At 39.5% G+C, this 20,891-nt stretch overlaps 1 protein-coding gene across 3 annotated transcripts in view; it reads right to left on the bottom strand.

Annotated features, from left to right (window-relative positions):
- LRRC36 (leucine rich repeat containing 36) overlaps positions 1–20,891 on the bottom strand; it is a 34,171-nt gene that overhangs the window by 5,077 nt on the left and 8,203 nt on the right. For 2 of the 3 annotated variants that reach the window (XM_060131874.1, XM_060131876.1), the window contains exons 3-7: positions 15,698–15,825; positions 13,649–13,700; positions 5,825–6,114; positions 2,094–2,259; positions 159–304 (exon numbers count right to left, since the gene is read on the bottom strand). In XM_060131874.1, coding sequence (XP_059987857.1) covers positions 159–304; positions 2,094–2,259; positions 5,825–6,114; positions 13,649–13,700; positions 15,698–15,825 — 782 coding nt within the window. Of the gene's footprint in view, positions 1–158; positions 305–2,093; positions 2,260–5,824; positions 6,115–8,984; positions 9,376–13,648; positions 13,701–15,697; positions 15,826–20,891 lie in introns of those variants that run through there. The other variant, XM_060131875.1, reaches the window with a different exon arrangement.

Raw genomic sequence — 20,891 nt, 5'->3', positions numbered from 1 at the left:
GTTCCAGATTTGCACAGACTGACTTTTCTATATTTCAGTTCAGAAACATCTAGATGCTCATGGTGATGATGTTCTTTATGGCACAGACCTGTTCTAGTCTTGTGCCCCATCCTTTTCTAGTAAAGGAAGAGTAGGAAAAGAAGTTGAGAGCAGCATACCATGTCATTAGGGACCAGCTGCCCCGTCTTCTTCAGTTCCATCTCCCTCTTGTGGGAGGCTTTTGATGTATCTTCAGGACGTGAGTGACACCACTGCTGAGAAGGAGCAGGGACTACCAAAGTCAGAAGCAGATCTCGGGCAGGACCTGCCAAAAATTCAGGTTGGGCACATGGGCCAATCTTAAAAGCTAAAGCACAGAATTCCTGGTCAATAACTACCAGCTCTGTAGGACAAACAGGGTAATCTAATATCCCCTTTTTTCAAGAATTTAGTAAGTGGCTGTAAGAGATGTTTCATGATGGAGATAAAAAATTATGGGCTTCCCTGGTGGCGCAGTGGTTAAGAATCCGCCTGCCAATGCAGAGGACAAGGGTTCAAGCCCTGGTCTGGGAAATTCCCACATGCCACGGAGCAACGAAACCTGTGCGCCACAACTACTGAGACTGCACTCTAGAGCCCGCAAGCTACAACAACTGAGCCCATGCGCCACAACTACGGAAGCCCGCGTGCCTAGAGCCTGTGCTCCGCAACAAGAGAAGCCACCACAATGAGAAGCCCATGCACCGCAACGAAGAGTAGCCCCCGCTCACTGCAACTAGAGAAAGCACGCACGCAGCAAGGAAGACGCAATGCAGCCAAAAATAAATAAATAAATAAATAAAATTAATTAAAAAAATTATATCCCACATCTATGGAGAAACAACAGCAGACCCACGTGAGTGCATGCTCTGTGCTATTATCTAATCACTGATGAGTGGCTCCTGGGAATAATTTCCTACAAAACAAGAGCAAAGGATCAATGTGGGAAGGAAAGTAACTGCGCTAAGACTTCTTTTCCTGTATGTCCCTTTAGAAATGAAAAAAAGAGGGCTTCCCTGGTGGTGCAGTGGTTAAGAATCTGCCTGCCAATGCAGGGGGACACGGGTTTGAGCCCTGGTCCGGGAAGATCCCACATGCCTTGGAGCAACTAAGTCCGTGAGCCACAGCTACTGAAGCCCGCGCGCCTAGAGCCCGTGCTCCGCAACAAGAGAAGCCACCACAATGAGAAGTCCTCATACTGTAACAAAGAGTAGCCCCCACTCACCACAACTAGAGAAAGCCCGCGCACAGCAACGAAGACCCAGCGCAGCCAAAAATAAATAAATAAAAGAAATTTAAAAAAAAGAAAAGTTAAGCCCAAACAACTTTAAAGTTTCTAGTTTTTTACTTAAACTTTTACCACCACCAACAGCTCCTTGAATTCTTCTTACATTAAACAACAAATAAACACATGGGGACAATATTTGCAAAACTGTTTTCTCCCAAGTTCCTAAAAAAGAAGCCCTAAAAAAGAGTCCACATCATTTAGTCACTGGAGTTTTTTGAATCATATTTTTCGAATCGAATATTTCAACAGGCATCTCAGAACTCTAATGATCAAACCCAATTTCTGTTGTATTTATTGTTGGCACTTTCCCAAGGATCATTAAATCCTTTTGTAATCATTAACATGACCATGCTCTATTTTATATCTCATCACTCAAATACTGTCAAGAAAAACTTACAGGAGGAAAAAGACAATTGGTACATGAGGGAAGAGTGCTGATAAAAACAAACAGGGAAGGGAATTCTCTAGAGGTCCAGTGGTTAGGACTCGGTGCTTTCACTGCAGTGGGCCCGGGGTTCGATCCCTGGTCGGGGAATTAAGATCCTGCAAGCTGTTCTGTGCAGCCAAAAACAAACAAGCAAACAAACAACAGGTTAGAAGAAGATTATAAGAAAAATGCAGGTTTGTCAATCACTGTGTGGCTGAGAAATTTTGGTAAGTGATCATGAGAACAGTTTTCCTTGCAAGTTAAGGGGACTGAGTGGCTTTTATCAGAACATAGAGCAGAAACACGAAGCAGAAGCAAGGTCTGAGCCCTTCTCCAGGAACTGAGAATGCACTCACTTACCCAGAAACTTCTTGTTGAGGAGGAGGGAGCCGGAACCGTTCCAGTGCTTATCCACAAGCTCCAGGAGCTGTCTGAGGACAGTGGCCACATGGGATGCTCTGGCAGAGATTGGGGGACTGTGGTTTCCTGGCAAACCATGCAAACTGCCCAGGTCACTAGAGAGAGGCTCAAGAAAAAAAACAAAAAAACCAACCATTTGTCATTCTAATGCAATAAGGGAAGTAAAAATCCAGACATTTAAAGTGTTAACATTGGGCTTCCCTGGTGGCGCAGTGGTTGAGAGTCCGCCTGCCGATGCAGGGGACATGGGTTCGTGCCCTGGTCCGGGAAGATCCCACATGCCGCGGAGTGGCTGGGCCCGTGAGCCATGGCCGCTGAGCCTGCGTGTCTGGAGCCTGTGCTCCGCAATGGGAGAGGCCACAACAGTGAAAGGCCCGCATACCACACACACACACACAAAAAAGTGTTAACATTAAAAAAAGAAAAAAAAGAAAGTTGGTTTCATCTTTCAGTTTGGATTTGAATAAAATATTAATGTCTAAGGCAAATACAATAATATATACAAGGATAATTTCAAAGGTAACAGTATCTTCTATGATAATTTTCTGTAGAGATTTTTAGAAGAAAACAAAAAATGTTTTAACACCTATGTCTATGGCCCAATGTATTATGTTATGTAATATGGAAAGATTAAACTGCAGAACATTTTTTAAGGTATTATATATCATAAAATAAAATGGGGAGTAATTTAATAAAAGTCATAACTCATAAGCTTATATTTAGTATATTAATATATAATGAACATAAATATCCCATAACATTTTAAATGTTATGTTAAATGTTATTGTTGGACCCAGTACTAAAGATACTTTTTATTCAGTAAGAATCTTATGTATATAGATATATAGGTAGAGCTCTCCAATGAAACTCCCAATTGTTTATTCATTCAGATATGATGTATATGTCTATTTATTTAGTCATGTCTGAATGAATAAAAAACAATTGGGAATTTTACTGGACAGATCAATCTACAAATCTTTTCTGTAGGGTCTCAAGGGACTTCAAGAAAGCTGTTATATATTAAAAACAGCCAAATTATTTCTCAATCTTTGGCTCTTTTGATATTAAAACTATAGATGATTAATTAGATAATGCTGTCATATATGACAACTGTGAAGCAGAACACCAGACAGTGATACCTATGACTTGAGTCACACAGATGGTCTATAATTAATAAGGAAAAGCATTACAAATGGGATAAACATTTATTCAACAGATCTGTACTGAACACTGATCATGTGCATGGAGAGTTCTACATAAGGACTGTGAACATATGATGAAGTAAAAGATGGGTCCTTAAGAAGTTAACAATCTGATTAGGAAGAAAAGTCATAGAAAAACTGGTTACACTACAAGCCCACTTGAGAGGATCTTGTCAAAAATGGATATTTACTGTCATTGGTTTTTCATGTATTGGTAATTCTGTGTACGCATCATGGAACAACTTAGAAACACATACATGCCTTTACGTATTTTCTTTCATTTATCACAATGCAGTGAGGGGGGGGATAATTTTTTTAATGAACTTTGGAATAATTTTGTTACTTTTAATTTTCACCAAATTAAAAGCTGAAAAGCCATGCCTCATGGCTTTTAAAATTTTTTTTTTTTTTTTTTTTTTTGTGGTACGCGGGCCTCTTGCTCTTGTGGCCTCTCCTGTTGCTCCGGACGCACAGGCTCAGCGGCCATGGCTCACGGGCCCAGCCGCTCCACAGCATGTGGGATCTTCCCAGACCGGGGCACGAACCCGCGTCCCCTGCATCGGCAGGCGGACTCTCAACCACTGCGCCACCAGGGAAGCCCTAAAAATTAATTTTAACAATTTGTCTATGATTCTAAAGTCAGTTGGTCAAAAATAAATTTTCACAAATTCATGTTTGGTTTAATTTTGTGTGTTTTTTTATATGGGATTATTTTTTATAACTTTATTTATTTATTTTTTAACATCTTTATTAGGGTATAATTGCTTTACAATGGTGTGTTAGTTTCTGCTTTATAACAAAGTGAATCAGTTATACATATACATATGTTCCCATATCTCTTCCCTCTTGCATCTCCCTCCCTCCCACCCTCCCTATCCCACCCCTCCAGGCGGCCACAAAGCACCGATCTGATATTCCTGTGCTATGCGGCTGCTTCCCACTAGCTATCTACCTTACGTTTGGTAGTGTATATATGTCCATGCCTCTCTCTTGCTTTGTCACAGCTCACCCTTCCCCCTCCCCATATCCTCAAGTTATAACTTTTTAAATGCTATTCTGATTTATACCTTTCTAGAAACTGAACAGTGTATTTCTTTTATATTTATATTCAAACAGGTCTTTTACAACTTTTCATATAAAGAAATATAGTATCTAACAGGAAAAAATAAATGGGAATTTTTAAGATAGTCCAGAAAAGTGCATTGAGATTTTAATTGCTATTTTAACAATCCTATCACATGAAATAGAGGTGGAAAAATCTCCTAGAACACGTCTTATTAATATAGCACCCAAATATCCTAAGTGTTTCTGTACCTTCACCCTAAATACATTAACACCAGTGCTCTTTGTCTGGAAAAATAGGCATCAGTGGCTAAAAATGGAAAACAAAAAAGGACCAAAAAGTCAAAAAAGTATTACAAGACTGCCCCCTTTGGTGCACAAAAATTACAACCACCTCCAAAGTTTTGAAAACTGAACAGAAAGTATTTAAAGGGTAAAAAAACCAACCAACGAAACAACAAAACCCCCTTATAAACCCATGTCAATGTGCAAAAAGATTTCCATCAACTGAAAAATAAGTGACTAGAAATAGTTGTTTTTGACCAAATCCCCTGCTTTCTCACAAGGCAGTAAATGATTAAATGATTCGTATGACAAAGATTATGGGTTCAAGGGAAGAGCATGCCCCAAGAGCTATAGTTCTTTTAACTAATGAGAAGAAAGCTTCATGATGGAAGTAGGGCCTGGAGAAAAATTAATATTCAAACAGATGAGAGGAGAGAAGAAGGCATTCTCCATGGAGGGATGTATGCAACGGCAGCAACAACACTTAGTTACTAAGTAAGAACAACACTAACTATCATACTACAATTTTATGAAATGATTATATTGTATATGTGGGAATGGCTCTTGATTTGTTGTTCATTCTCAGCTAAAAATCCCTTGGAAAATCTAATTCATCTTCTTAATCTAATTCATCTTGGAAAAAATTGGAATAATTTAAATTCCTGGACAGGAAAGCAATGCTTTTAGAAGAAAGATCCCAAGCAAGTTAGTGATTTGTAGCCAAAGCAAATGTGTAAACATGATAGGATTATAAACATCAATGCTACAGAGATCACTCTTCAGCCAACCCTGAGGCCCTGGCAACTTCTGCATTCCTTCCTGTGGTAAACTCTGTTCACCACTTCTTATTATCAATGTACTTCTCCACCATGTTTATGCTCTGGAAGAAGATTAGGGACCCTGCTCCCTGTGACATAAATGAGGAAATGCTGCAGAAGGGGAATGACCTTCCCAAGGGCAAAAGAATCACAGGCTTTGGCCTGGCAGTATTACCCACTGGCCTCTGAAAATCCCTTTGAATTTCTACCTCTTTTCATCCGAAGCACCACCACCAAAACAGAACCCCATTCTGCTCTTGGACCTGATGTGATTTTGCACAAGCACAAACAAGCCAACACTTGCCTCGCTGCCTGTAGCATCTCTGAAACCATGTTTTGGATTCAGGGTATCAAGGATATTTTCTTTCCGTTTGAATCCTCTTCTCGATGGGCTTAATGACCCCTTGGTCAAACTCTCTCTGTTTTCTGAAGTCCCAGTAGGCAACAGCAGTGTCCGCAGAGAGTCTCCCAGGATGGTGTTGTTTGGGAAAGAACCATGTGCTGGTGTTAAATCGCCAAGGCTGGTGGATAAGTTTTGCTCTACATTCACCAGCAGAGCAGGGTCGCTGTTGAAATGGGTTGTGGCATACAGATCTGTGAAGGAAACAGGCCAGGAGATGAACCTGCTCTTCAACTCTCTCATGTCTTACTTCCATCCTTACCTTGTCTGGAGTCCCAGGGTCATAATGATCTCTCCCTAGTATATACCCTCAACTTTCTGGACCCTTTCTCTCTCCCTCCACCTGACAAAACTCCAACTCTGGTTAAATCCAACTGTGCACATACTCCAAGCCTACAGCAGAGCAGTGGGAAGTGACTGGAGAACAACATATATCTCTTTCCAACATCTTCACTTTAAATTCATAACCACTATCTTAACTGGGCCCGGCTATCCTAATACATTACTCTAATCAATTTACTCTTCTATTCTTTTTTTAAATTTTAATTTATATTGGAGTATAGTTGATTAACAATGTTATATTGGTTTCAGGTGTACAGCAAAGTGATTCAGTTTTACATATACATGTATCTACTCTTTTCCAAATTCTTTTCTCATTTTTTAAAATGTTTATTTATTTATTTATTTGGCTGCGCTGGGTCTTAGTTGCAGCATGCAGGATCTTTAGTTGAGGCATGTGGGATCTAGTTCCCTGACCAGGGATCAAACCTGGGCCCCGTGCATTAGGAGCGAGGAGTCTTAGCCACTGGACCACCAGGGAAGTCCTACTCTTCTATTCTTTGAGATCACTATTTCACATCTCTCTTCTCCTCAAACTTCCAACACCTTCTCCCCACTCCTCACTCTCAGTTGCTGATCTCTTTATGTCTCTGAGCAAAAGAGAGGCAATCAAAGAAAACATCTATGTGATCTAACCACTAAATCTACCAATTCCATCTGTATTTGTGTCTATAAATTCCCTCCCTTCCTTCTTGTAATAGATGAACTATCTGTGCTTCTATCCAAGGCCAACCTCTCCACTGGTGGACTGGATTCCATCTCCTCTTGACCACTCCCCAATATTTTTTCTTGTAATTGTCCCTTTTCTCTCCTGCATCATCAATTTTCCCTCTACTGGATCATTTCCACCATGATCTCGATTCCATCCCCCTTCCAGCTACATTTCCATGTCTTTGCTCCCCTTCACTGCAAAACTCCTTGAAGGGGTCATATATACTCGGTAACTCTACCGCTTCTCCTTTGATTCTTTCTCGAACTCACCTCAACAAGGCTTTTATTAACAACGCATCTCCTGAAGCTGCTCACTAATGCGTTGCCAAATACCATGATCATTTCTCAGTCCCAGAAGTGTTAAAGACATCTATTAAGGACATCTGACACTGTATTTATAACTCCCTCCTTCTTGAAACATATTCTTCACTTGGCTTCCAGAATACCACTCCCTCTTGGCTTTTTTTTTTCTCCTACCTTAGTAGCTGCCTCTTTCTTGCTCTCCATGATGGTTTCTCTTTATCTACGAGATTTCTAATTGTTGGAGGACTCATATTAGTCCTCAGATATCTTTTCTATCTATATTCACTCCCTTGGGGAGATCTCATCTAGTCTGTTTTAATGCCATCCACACACTTCATTCCCAGCCCCACCTTCTTCCCTGAACTCCAGACTAATATGTCTACTTATCAAATTGGCATCTCTGAGAAGTTTTAATAGGCACCTCAAACTTAAGCTGACAAAGACCAACTCTTGGTATCCATCCTAAAACCTGTTCCTCACACTCTTTCCATCTGAGTAAAATGGTAACTCTATTCTTCCAGTTATTCAGACTTGAAACCTAGGAGTTATCCTTGACCTTCCTTCTCTCACACTTCATCCTCAATCCACCAACAAATCATAGAGTGTTATCTTCAGAACATATTCAGAATCTATTTCTCACCACCTACACTGCTATCTCCCTAGTTCAAGCTACCATCATCTCTTATCCAGATTCTAATCTGTTAATTTTAAAAACTTCTATCCTTGCTCTCCATTGTCTATTCTCAACTCAGCAGCCAGAGTAATTCTTAAGTTAGATCATGTCACTCCTCTGCTACAAACTCTCCAACAGCTTCTGATCTCACCCAGAATAAATGTCTGGCTATCTGACTTCATCTATACTCTTTACCTGGCTCACTCTGCAGCAGCAGCCCTGGCCTCCTCATTGTTTCTTGAACATGCCAAGCATGTTCCAGCCTCAGGAACTTTGCACTTACTATTTCCAAATTACTATTTCTAAAATTTCTCCCCCCAGTTATCCACATGGCTCACACTCTCACTTCATTCAAGTCTCTACTTTTATGATATCTCACCTGAGAAGCTTACCCTGACCATTCTATCTAAAACATCACCTCCTCCATATTACTCTCTAATACCCTTATGTTACTTTCCTTCACAACACTTACCATAACCTGACATATATTTTATGTTTATTTTTGTTTGCTACTTTATCTGCAGAGATAGAATAGTATCTGGCACATAGTGGGTATTCAATACATTTTGTTGAATAAATAAATAACTAAGGAGTGGTCTCTTACCCTTAAACTAGCTTTTTCTGAAAAAGTAACTCAAAACAGAAGTGCTTGTGGCCAGAGAAGACTAGATGTAACTAAAAATATGTCCCAGGATGCTATCAATATTTAACTAAAATAATATATAGTTATGAAACTGCATTTCTATAAATTGTCTATAAATTTTCTCTAATATATCTATCATGTTAAACACATACCCTGCAGATTTCTCAAGGCTCTATGGACCACTGGTGACTTTATTTATTTATTTATTTATTTTCAGCTTGCAGGATCTTAGTTCCCCAACCAGGGATTGAACCCACGCCCTAGGCCGTGAAAATACAGAGTCCTAACCACTGGACTGCCAGGGAATTCCCCAATCTAAGAAATATTAATTCCAAAATTTCCAGTTATACTTCAATCTTCATGCCTATGAAAGAGGTCTAACAGGAAGCTATTACCTGAACTAAGCTTCAAAAGCCTTCCAGTGCTGGAGTCAGGGTTTGACAGAGAAGTCGGTAAGTCTCCGCAGGAATGGGATGTGGTGGCCTTCATGTTATTTGAAGGTTTTGTGCTATATTCTCGGTAGTTCCTGCTTGTCTGAGGCCTTTTACCAAGACTTCCATGCAGGGATGGATTTTGAGAATAATGACTATCATAATTTTCTAGACCAGCATCTGAAGGTAACTGATAGGGATGAATCTGTCTAGAATCACCCACATCCAGGCGTTTACCCAATGAGGCGTCATGGGTAAGCTGATAAGTATCAGGTTTTGGTATCAAATCCTTTTCTGGAGAAGAACCTGAAGACTTGTTGTCCAAAAAAGATATTCGGTACCCTTCTCTAGCCATCTTCTCTGGGGTTCGAACTGTGGATTGATGAGGCAAGTAGCATCTGAATTCTAACCATCACCAAGGGGGAAAAAAAAAACAAAAGACAATGAGAATTCTTCTTAGGGTATCCTTGTTCACTGGATATACCTCTGTCTACCAAAAAAAAGTTCTCAGGAAGAGATGGTTTATAATTTTTATAAATGGTAGCATAAAGTGATAAAAGGATTCCTATATGGAAAAACAAAACATGTTGGACATTGTGTAGACAGTAAAGAATCTGTAACATTCTGGAGACAAATTTCATGTCAACCTAATCCTGTAGGAATTTCCTTCTAAAACTGTAGTGTCAGAGTTTTCTATATACGATTTCTACTATTTTGGTGCACTCCCACATGACAAAAGTTGTGATCTTAGGTATTCAGACAATAGTTGGTAGGTCTATGATTTCATAGACGCCTCGCAATAAAGCTAAACTCACTCCTACCCCCAACCTCTACCCAGAGGATCTAGGTTCACACATTGGGAACCACTATCCTACGCCAATTAAATGGCAGGAAATGCAAAACCTATGAAAATCCCTAATCCAGCTACAAAGTATTTCTCTCAGACAGGTGTATCTGTCATCTCCAAAAAGCCTCAGAGTAGGGCAAGTAGAGTATCAGACAAAAAGAGAAGTCTTTGTGCTCCTTGGGGCTTTCAGAGATTCATACGCTTGAAGGCCTTCCTGAGTTAGTCACATTAACTTTAAAAAAGTGGAACCAAGTACCTTCTATCTCTACAGAACCTTTAAGAATATCAACATTTTTACCAAGGGCCAGTCTATACAGTAGGGGAAAGGTTATAGAACAATATCTTTATGTAAGAAAAAGAATCTAAGAACAAGTAATGAGATTAGATAATTCAGACTATCCCTCCTGTTGAAGATATTTAAAAAGTGGGATGATATACGTTCTTAAAAGCATCAAAGAGCTAATAAGCTAGTGAGGAATCTCTAGGCCAAAATCTAGAAAACAGCAAGAACTCATATAGGTGAGTCTAGCAGTTAAAGTGACTTTTACCCTAAGGCGTTTTAGAGTGAAAGGTACAGAAGTCCAAGTTCAGGATCCATCCAAGGTAAGGAGTAGGAGAAACCACCCCCTCACCCACTCCCCACATTAATATGGAATCCTAATCAGGATACAATCTTCAAAGTAAAGGTAAACTGGAAATAAACCAGCCCTTGTACACTGGTAATCCAGGTTTGCATCATCTGGGTGGTCCAGGGATCCTCAAGCCTTAAGCTTGGATTAAGGTGATTCCAGGCTGATAGTTCCCCAGGCAACTGGTAGAAGCAAATGAAAATCTGATCTGGAAAAGATATCTTCATGTAAGACTTTAAATCATTCCTACAAATAGTTTTTAAAATACAATAGCCTTGGGGCTTCCCTGGTGGCGCAGTGGTTGAGAATCTGCCTGCTAATGCGGGGACACGGGTTCGAGCCCTGGTCTGGGAGGATCCCACATGCCGCGGAGCAACTAGGCCTAGGCCCGTGAGCCACAGCTACCGAGCGTGCGCGTCTGGAGCCTGTGCTCCGCAACGGGGGGCCGCGACTGTGAGAGGCCCGCGCACCGCGATGAAGAAAGGCCCCCGCTCGCCGCCAACTGGAGAAAGCCCTCGCACAGAAACGAAGACCCAACACAGCCAAAAATAAAAAAATAAATAAGTAAATAAAATAAAATAAAATACAATAGCCAGCAAGTAGCCAAAACAAAAAAGGAAATAAGATAACACAAGTGAGAATGAGTAGAAAAACCAGACAACATGCACAAAAATTGGAATTAACAGATGCAGCCTATAAGATGGCTATTTTTACTATGTTTAAAGATATATAAAACAGCTGGGTGGGCTTCCCTGCTGGCGCAGTGGTTGGGGGTCCGCCTACCAATGCAGGGGATGCGGGTTCGTGCCCCGGTCCGGGAGGATCCCACATGCCGCGGAGCGGCTGGGCCCGTGGGCCGTGGCCGCTGGGCCTGCGCATCCGAAGCCTGTGCCGCCAAAAAAGTGACCCAGCAGATTTGAAAAAGAACCAAATCGAATTTATAAAACTCAAAATAAACTACTGAGATTAAGAATTCAGAAGACAAGCTTAACAACAGATTAGACACAGCTGAAAAGAATGTTAGTGAATTTAAATATGGGTCAGAAGGAGTTATCCAGAATGCGGATCAAACCAAAGAAAGATAAAAAATATAAAAGAGTAAGAGACAAAGAGGACAAAGTGAAAGAGGACATACATTTACTTAATCAAGAGTCCCAGAAGGACAAGATAGAAAAAATGGGACATAAATAATTTTTGAAGCACTTTACAGAAATAATGAGACAGAATTCACAAATTCAAGTGTAATAAATACCAAACAGGATAAACAAAAAGAAGTCCACACACCATAGTGAAATGCAGAAAATCAAAGACAATTGGAAAATCTTAAAAGCAGCCAGAGGAAAAATAAGACAGATTATCCTTGCAGGAGTGACAAATTTCTAGCTCAGTGGTCCCCAACCTTTTTGGCACCAGGGACCGGTTTTCGTGGGAGACAATTTTTCCATGGACCTGGTCGGGTGCATGGGGGTGTTTCAGGTGGTGATGCAAGCGATGGTTCAGCCAGTGATGCAAGCGATGGTTCAGCTGGTAATGCAAGCAATGGGGAGCGATGGGGAGCGGTAGATGAAGCTTCGCTCGCTCGCCCGTCGCTCACCTCCTGCTGTGCAGGCCCAGGGATGGGGGTGGGGGGGACCCCTGTTCTAGCTGACTTCTCAAAAGCAACTACAAAAGATAGAATACAGTGGAATACCTTCAATATTTTGAAAGAAATAACTGCCAACATAGAAACTTATACCCAGGGCTTCCCTGGTGGCGCAGTGGTTGAGAATCTGCTTGCCAATGCAGGGGACATGGGTTCGAGCCCTGGTCTGGGAAGATCCTACATGCCGCGGAGCAACTAGGCCCATGAGCCACAACTACTGAGCCTGCGCGTCTGGAGCCTGTGCTCCGCAACAAGAGAGGCCGCGATAGTGAGAGGCCCACGCACTGTGATGAAGAGTGGTCCCCGCTCGCTGCAACTAGAGAAAGCCCTCGCACAGAAACAAAGACCCAACACAGTCAAAAGTAATAAAAAAAAAAAAAAAAGAAAGAAACTTATACCTAGCCAAAATACCCTTTAAGAATGATAGTGAAATTGGGGCATTTTCAGACAAAAACTGAAAGAATTCATCACGAGTAGATCCACACTAAAGAAAATTCTAAAAGATGTACTATAAGCTAGAGGAAAACCATCTCAGAAGTGAAGTCTGGGATTTAAAAAAAAGAGATGTAAAGGGACTGCCCTGGCAGTCCAGTGGTTTAGAATCCATGCTTCCAATACAGGGGGTGCGGGTTTGATCCCTGGTCAGGGAACAAAGATCCCACATGCCGCGTGGTGCGGCCAAAAAATTAAAATAAAAAAAAAGAGCAAAGTGGTAAATACATGGATAAATTTAAATGAACAATGACTTTATAAAAATAGTATCTTGTGAATTTTAAAAATATAGAGAATTAAAATCTATAATAATAATACATAAATCAGGAGGGATTAAAAGGAGTAAATTACTTTAAGGTCTTTGAATTACACAAGAGAAGAGTTAAAGTATTGATTAATTTTAAAGTTGAATAAGTTAAGGACACATATTATAGTTTTGGGAATAATACCAAAAGCATAGAAACAGTGTGTAACTTGTAAACTAGCAGAAAGAAAAAAATGGATGAATAAAAACATAATAGGGCTTCCCTGGTGGCGCAGTGGTTGAGAGTCCGCCTGCCGATGCCGATGCAGGGGACGTGGGTTCGTGACCCGGTCCGGGAAGATCCCACATGCCGCGGAGCGGCTGGGCCCGTGAGCCATGGCTGCTGATCCTGTGCGTCCGGAGCCTGTGCTCCACAATGGGAGAGGCCACAACAGTGAGAGGCCCGCGTACCACAAAAAAAACAAAACCAAAAACAAAAAACATAATAAATCCAAAAGAAGGCAAGAAAGGTAAAAGAAACAAGGAATAGTCAGCCAATACAAAAAGTCAAGAACAAAGGAAGTCAGAATATCCACTCTTCAACCTGAAAGACCTCACAGGTCACTAAGCATCCAGGGCAGCCCCTTATGAAAGCAGAAGAGAATTCATCACGTAGTCTCCCAGGACTGAGACATCTCCATCTTCTCCCAAATCCCATCACACCTAGATTTCTCCGACTAGTGTGGAGAAAAATACTGTAAGCAAAATATTTACCATCTTCCTGGTGATTCTCACTTGGTATCTCCTTTCTTGCCACTTCCTGCATCTAAAAAAAAGTTTGAAAGTTTAGGAGAAGGGAGTCAATGGGCATTCAGACATGAGTTTAACTAGAACAGGGAGGTTCAGAATACTTTCCTATTAGTAAGCAAGTCCATCCTTGCAAACTAGGGAAAAAGATCTTCAAGCAAAGGTCCAGATTTAAGCTTATTTTAAAACAGTCACAATACAAAGAGATTCTAGAGTTGCTCTGGAGCAGATAAGGAGATGCCTTGAAAAGACAAAATATCCTTAGATGGTAAAGGACATACCAAACAGTGAAATATTGTATTTTCTCTGCTTTAGATAACTCAGCATAGAAGTTAGATGGTACCACCTTTTCCAACTTATTTCTGCTTGAAGAACTCCCATACTTACTTTACCTCTAGTAAAGCTGAGTATCAACCATGGGAGCTACTGAGACTTTTTAATAGGCTGAAAATTAATCTAAGGCATAATTAAGCAAGGATTGATACAAAGTAGAAAGCTTTCTAGAGTTTGCTTTTTACAAAATCATCTTCAAGTATTCAGCATCTTTTTGGTAGTTATGCAGAGAAAGAAATCTTACTTCCTATTTCTTAAACTAAGAGGACATAGAGTAGGCTATTCAATTTCTTCTTCTCTCGCACTTCAAGAAGTAATTTCAAAGTTTTTAATCTAAAAAGTGCTATTTAATGTTAACTGTAGATTATAGTATATTTTGTCTCCATTTCCTTTAAAAGAATACCAAATTTTTAAAAAAATGGTAATTGAAATAGTTTCTAAATTACCCAAGTAGAATCTCCAAAAACAAAGAAACCAACTAAATGTTAATCTGTCTTTTTATAAAATGAAGGTATTATAAATTCAACCTGAAATCTTACTATCTTTTTCTTTGTACAGTGTTGATTATCCAAACTGTGGATTAATGAGTCTTTCCTTCTCTTCTTTCTCCTTCTGGCTATTTTCAGCAAACTTATTGCTCATGATTTATCAATAAAAATATAGACAAAAGGAGAAGTTGAAGTAGTCAATTCTGCTTCCTGCATCATATTCATTCATATAAATAAGTAATGGACTCCCACCAATTTTTTTCTCTAAAAACTTATTTTTAATTCTTCCCTCATCTTGTGTGATCTCTTCCTCTTCATTGCCCACAACTTCTATGCCATCTTTACTGCTTAACTTTTCTTTTTTTTGTGCTTCAATGAAGAGGCAGTGTTGGGAGAGCCACCCCTGAGATGTTAAGATCCAGTAATTAAAAGGCAGAGGTAGAAAATGTAAAGAAGCCAGGCAACAGGAAATGGAGACATTGGGTAGAGAGGAGAAAACTGAAAACCAGACAAAACCAGTAACAGTTGTATCCCTGTTTGAGTGCCAAAATGCCTGGCATAAAATGTGCTAACGTTATATGTATAAATATACTACATCTGATCAGGTACTGGGGGAGAGGGAAAGGGGAGATTGAAATTAATGGAGAAGGCCCTTTGCATCCTGTCTTGTGCTTTCCTTTTAAAGTGTCTAACATGCCTTCATCAAAAAAGTCCTCTTAAGTCAGACAGAGAAAGACAATATCATATATAGCTTATATGTGGAGTCTTAAAAAATGATACAAATGAACTTATTTACAAAACAGAACTAGAGTCACAGATGTAGAAAACAAACTTAATGGTTACCAAGGGGGAAGGGGAGAGGGATAAATTGGGAGATTGGGATTGACATATACACACTACTATACATAAAACAGATAACTAATAAGAACCTGCTGTATAGCACAGGGAACTCTACTCAATGCTCTGTAATGACCTATCAGGAAAAGAATCTAAAAAAGAGAGGATATATGTATATGTATAACTGATTCACTTTGCTGTACAGCAGAAACTAACACAACATTGTAAATCAACTACACTCCAATAAAAATTAATTTTAAAAAGTCCTTTTAGACCTTCACAATAATTGAGAGTCCACTGGATTATTAGCATTAATCATTGATTAGTCAACAGATCAGCAGGAAAGTGAGTACATTACCTGTGTCCCCAGTGGCAAAGTGTCTAATTTCTGACCTGGTATACCATTGTCCTGGGTTACAGAAGTACTTGTTGGGGAATCCTTTATTTCCCAGTTTGGGAAGGGAATAAAAAGTCCTTTGTTTGAGCCTGTGTCAAAAGAAAAGGCATACAATGAAGCACTGACCAGACTTTAAAGGCAACATGTCATATGGAAAGATACTAGAAGAGAAGTCACAAGATTGAGAGTTAGTCCTGGTGCCACTACTTGGAGACCACGTGAACTTGGACAAACTGCTTAACCTCTCTCAATCTCTCCACTTGTAAAACAGTGATGATAAAATCTAAATTTCCTATCTCTTAGAGTTGAGGTGAGGTTAAAACAAGACAATGGATATGAAATGGCTTCATAAATTATGAAATGCTCAAGAGAAATTAAGAAGAAGGCAAATATTTTGCATAATTCTGAAGTGAATATATAATAAACTTTGACACCAATTCAACAATCTCCAGCTACAGGGGGAGATGGCTGGAAATAGACTCCTGACATCAGGCATCTCCAGGGCTTTAATCAACAGTCTGCAATGATTTGTCATTTTAAATCAGCTTCATCATTTCAAACCAGCTTCTTTCTGCCTTGATTTCCTCATTTGTTCAAAGAAAAAGACTAATCAGGACCTATTTCATAGAAACGAATGCCAAATCCTTAGGTTTCCCAGTATTTTTGCCTACCATTAGAGAAACAGCTTTAAAAATAGAAAGGAAAAACAAACAAAAACTGTATCCTATCCTGGCCACCTCAAAAAGAGTTTGTTAGGATTTCTATTAGATTGTAACACTTGTACAAAAGTTTTTGCATATCCTTGATCAATACTTATTAATTGCAGAATTCTGGGATTTGGGGTCTTCTGGGGGACCCATGGATGAAAATAAGAGGTTTCTGTTTAGGGAGGTTTTTTTCTCTAGTAGGATTGGATAAGAATTAAGATAGTTTCCAAAGTCTGGGCCTTAGTCAAACAGTGTGCTCTTCTGCTAGTTCCCATGTTTAGGCTCTGGCAACAGAAAGCTACTATAAGGCAGGGCAACTGAGAATACAGAGTGAGAATAAAGCCAGCCTTTCGAAAATCCAGCCCTTTAGTCCATTTGGAGCTCTAAAATGCTTCTTATTTCTGAATTGCCTTTTGGGAATGAAATGTCCTACTACTTCAATACAAGATGTTCTTCCACCCTTGTACTTGACAGAACTGTATTTCTCAAAGTGACATAAGCTGTCAAAGTTTATGTTCTGTGGTTCCTTTGCAGTAGCAACACAGGAAAAAAAAAAACCAAGGTGAAGCAGAAATTGCTGATTTTAACCTGATTCTTAGTAGAAAATTAGAATGGTTAGTAAGCTGTGACTTTGGGTTCAAGGCTCCTCTTAACCCTTTCCTACAGAACAACACAAACTTCCCAGGTGTCCAAGACCCAGCTCCATCCTGGTTTTTGTTCTACCCTGCTAATGCTCTTTTTTAGATTCACAGGTTCTTTTTCTTTCAACCTACCTCTTGGTTCAAACAAATCCCCCAAGGTCCAAACTCTTTGCTGGATGCTATCATACCTTCTCTTTGGTGTCAGCTATCTCCCAAATCTGGTTGACCTTAAATCTAAATCTCTTAACTCTGATCTGTCGTTTCATGTCCAGACTTAAGTTTTTTGAACTGCCCCCCAAAGTGTGCCCTATAGACAACTAAAAAGTCAGTATTTTCTTTTTTTGTGTTTGTGGGATTTTAATTCCCCGACCAGAGACTGAATCTGGGCCCAGCAGTGAAAGTGCTGAGTCCTAACCACTGGACCACCAGAGAATTCCCAATTATTTTCTAAATCGAACTCATAATCTTCACTTCCAGGCCTACTTCTGCTGATGGTCCTCACCTCCATCCCTAACCCTCGTCTTAATACTGGCATTCCTATTCACCCAATCCCTCAAGATAGAAACTTGTTCTTTGATGTTCTCTCTCTCATCTCAAATGTCAATCAATTATCAAATTTTATAGAATCACTTTTTTTGGTGGGGGGAATCTTTATTTTAATTGAGGTATAAGGTACATGCCATGTAAGTCACCCTTTTACAGAATACAATTCAGTGATTTTTACTGTATTCACAAAGTTGTACAACCATCACCACCTTCACTTTCATCACCCCAAAACAAACCAAATTAACTGTCACTCTCAATTCTCTCCTCCCCACCAGCCCCTAGCAAACATCAAATAGGATTTGCTTATTCTGGACATTTCATGTAGATGGAATAATATGTTTGACCTTTAGTATCTGGTTTCTGTCAAGTAGCATGATGCTTTCAAGATAAATATTGTAGCATGTATCAGTACTTCAATCATTTTTAGGCTGAAAAATATGCCTTATAAGGATATGCCATTAGTTTGTTTCTCCATTCATCAGTTGATAGACTTTTCGGCTATTATGGATAATGCTGATTTCATTCCTGTACAAGTCTTTGTGTGGACATATGTTTTCATTTCTCTTGGGTATACATCTAGGAGTGGAATTGCTGGGTCAAATGGTAACTCTAACTTTTTGAGGAACTTCTAAATTGTTTTCCAAAGAAGCTATACCATTTTCCTTTCCCACCAGAAATGTATGAGGGTTCCAATTTTTCCACATCTTTGCTGTCACTTGTTATCTGTCCTTTTGATTCTAGCCATCCTAGTGGGTGTGAAATGGTATCTTCCTTGTGGTTTTGATTTGCATTTCCCTGATGGCTAGTGATGTTGAATATCTTTCATGTGCTTGTTGGCTAGTTGCATAACTTCTTTAGAGAAATGTCTATTCAATCTTTTGCCCATTTTCTAATTGGGTTGTTTGTCTTTTTGTTATTGATTTGTAAGAGTTTTTTGTATAGAATGGATACTAGACCCTTGTCAGATATATGATTTGCAAATATTGCCTCCCATTCTGTGGGTTACTTTATTACTTTCTTTGTTTTTTTAATTAATTTATTATTATTATTATTATTTTGGCCACACCTTGCGGCATGAGGGATCTTGTAAGTTCCCAACCAGGGATGGAACCCATGCTCCCTCCAGTGGAAGCATGAAGTCCTAACCACTGGACTGCCAGGGAATTCCCCAGCTTTTTTAACTTTCTTGATAGTGTCCTTTGAAACACAAAAGTTTTAAATTTTTATAAAGTGTGACTCATCTATTTTTTCTTTGGTTGTTACACTTTTGGTGTCATATTCAAGATATAGGCTCACTCCTGAAAAAGATAAACCGACACCTTGCTCTGCTACATTATGACTAAGCATGTCATGTACCACAGTCAGGAAAAATCAGGAAAAAGAAACAATTTGCATTCTGAGATAATTTTTTTCTTGTCTTATACTTCAATTTATTTTCTTCTTTTTCTTCAGATGTAAAATATATCCAACACTTAATTCCAAAAGCAAATGTATTTATGACATTGTTGTCCAGCCCAGGTTTTTATACCCATATAACCAATGTGATAGGACCATAATTCATTATCTTTTTACCACTGAAAATTGTTTTATATTTTTAATGACAGAGAAATGGCTTATAATGCTGATGCTTGTGGCAAAGAACTAATAGTTGGCTACTTCAATTACCAGTAATCTTATATGGATGAGGCCCTGCTTCACACATTTGGCCAAAAACCTTGCAACCCGTCTGAGGTAGAAACAGAGATGCACTACCCAGATCCCTTTCAAGGAGGACTTGATTTACTCTTCAGAGTGTGTCTCAGCTACAGAGAATTACCTCCTGATGTCATGCCCTTCCAGAGGCAGTCCATATGCAGTGACCAAATGGGGCCCAGGGGCAGTCCTTGCTCTAGAGCTGTCCCTCTGCTCAACTCTCCTTCCTCCCCTTCCTTTCGATATTGATCTCTAATAAACATCTTGTACCCTAGATTCCACTGAGATAAAATTTTGAGAGCAGAAATAATGGGTCTAACACTAGCCTCCAAAATAAATGAAGGGGACTTCCCTGGTGGTCCAATGGTTAAGACTCCGCGCTCCCAATGCAGGGGGCCCAGGTTCGATCCCTGGTCAGGGAACTAGATCCCCATGCTGCAACTAAGAGTCCGCCACAACTAAAGACCCCGCATGTGGCAATAAAGATCCTGCGTGCTGCAACTAAGACCCAGTGCAGCCAAATAAATAAAGAAATATTTAAAACAAAACAAAAAAACCCAAAATAAATGAAGATTTGCTATTTCCTTTAAATTGCTTATCCCCAATGAGGACAACTTAATCCCCGACTTTTGAAATAATATATATGATATATATTATCATATATTATTAGTATATATAAATTATAATATATATTATAGTGTATATAATATATATTAATATATGATAGCCATTGTAGATATAATAATAATGAAAGGAAATTATAGTTTTTCCCGTCATGAACAGACTGCCTAAGTAACCTTGTGTTTTTCCGCCTTAAATACCTGATATGTATTTCATTCAAAATTCAACTCTTTGAAGTTTGGACTCCCTAGCAAAACATTGCAGGTAAAAACACTTAATGTTTTATCTCCAAGTTTTCTTTTCATATCCTCAATGATTTAATCAATCTGTACCTCCTCATTTGCATTCACACTGCTATTATTGCCCTATGTCAGGACATGTCCTTATTATCTCCCATTGGGACTACTGTTCAAATTTAGAGTTATCTCTCTGTCACACATTTAATCATGCTTACCACCTAAAACACCTTTGCTACCCATTTTCAAGAGAATAAAATGAAAATGTTTAGTAAAGAGGCCCTTTGCCACTTGGCTTTAGTCAAGCACCTTAGCTCCAGTCACAAGCTGAGTCAATTTCCTAATCTGTCACACCTGTTTTTTCTACTTCTCTATGCACTTAACACCAAACTATGCCCAATGAATTCTATTTGAATGCCCAACCTAAATGTCTCCTTTTTGTGAAGTCTTTTCCCAGGTCCCCAGTCAGTACTAACTGCTAGTGCCTCTCCCCCATAGTTCTTTATCTCTATCACAGTCGAACTCATGTCTCAGCCTGACTTGTAACCTAATAGCTATGATAAATCTCTCTGGTGTGGGAGTATCTGAAGATCTGACACTGTTGTGTCATTTCCTAATGTGCCTAGCCTCTAACACAAGATTTTCCAGTAGATATACACTTGTTCGCTGAATTGCTCTCACATCCATTGTGTCAGAGATTGACAGTTGCCCT

Source organism: Lagenorhynchus albirostris, chromosome 19 (genome assembly GCF_949774975.1).
Source record: "Lagenorhynchus albirostris chromosome 19, mLagAlb1.1, whole genome shotgun sequence".
Taxonomy (NCBI): domain Eukaryota; kingdom Metazoa; phylum Chordata; class Mammalia; order Artiodactyla; family Delphinidae; genus Lagenorhynchus; species Lagenorhynchus albirostris.
The sequence above is the reverse complement of the archived record's forward strand: the minus strand, read 5'-3'. Positions and strand labels throughout refer to the sequence as shown.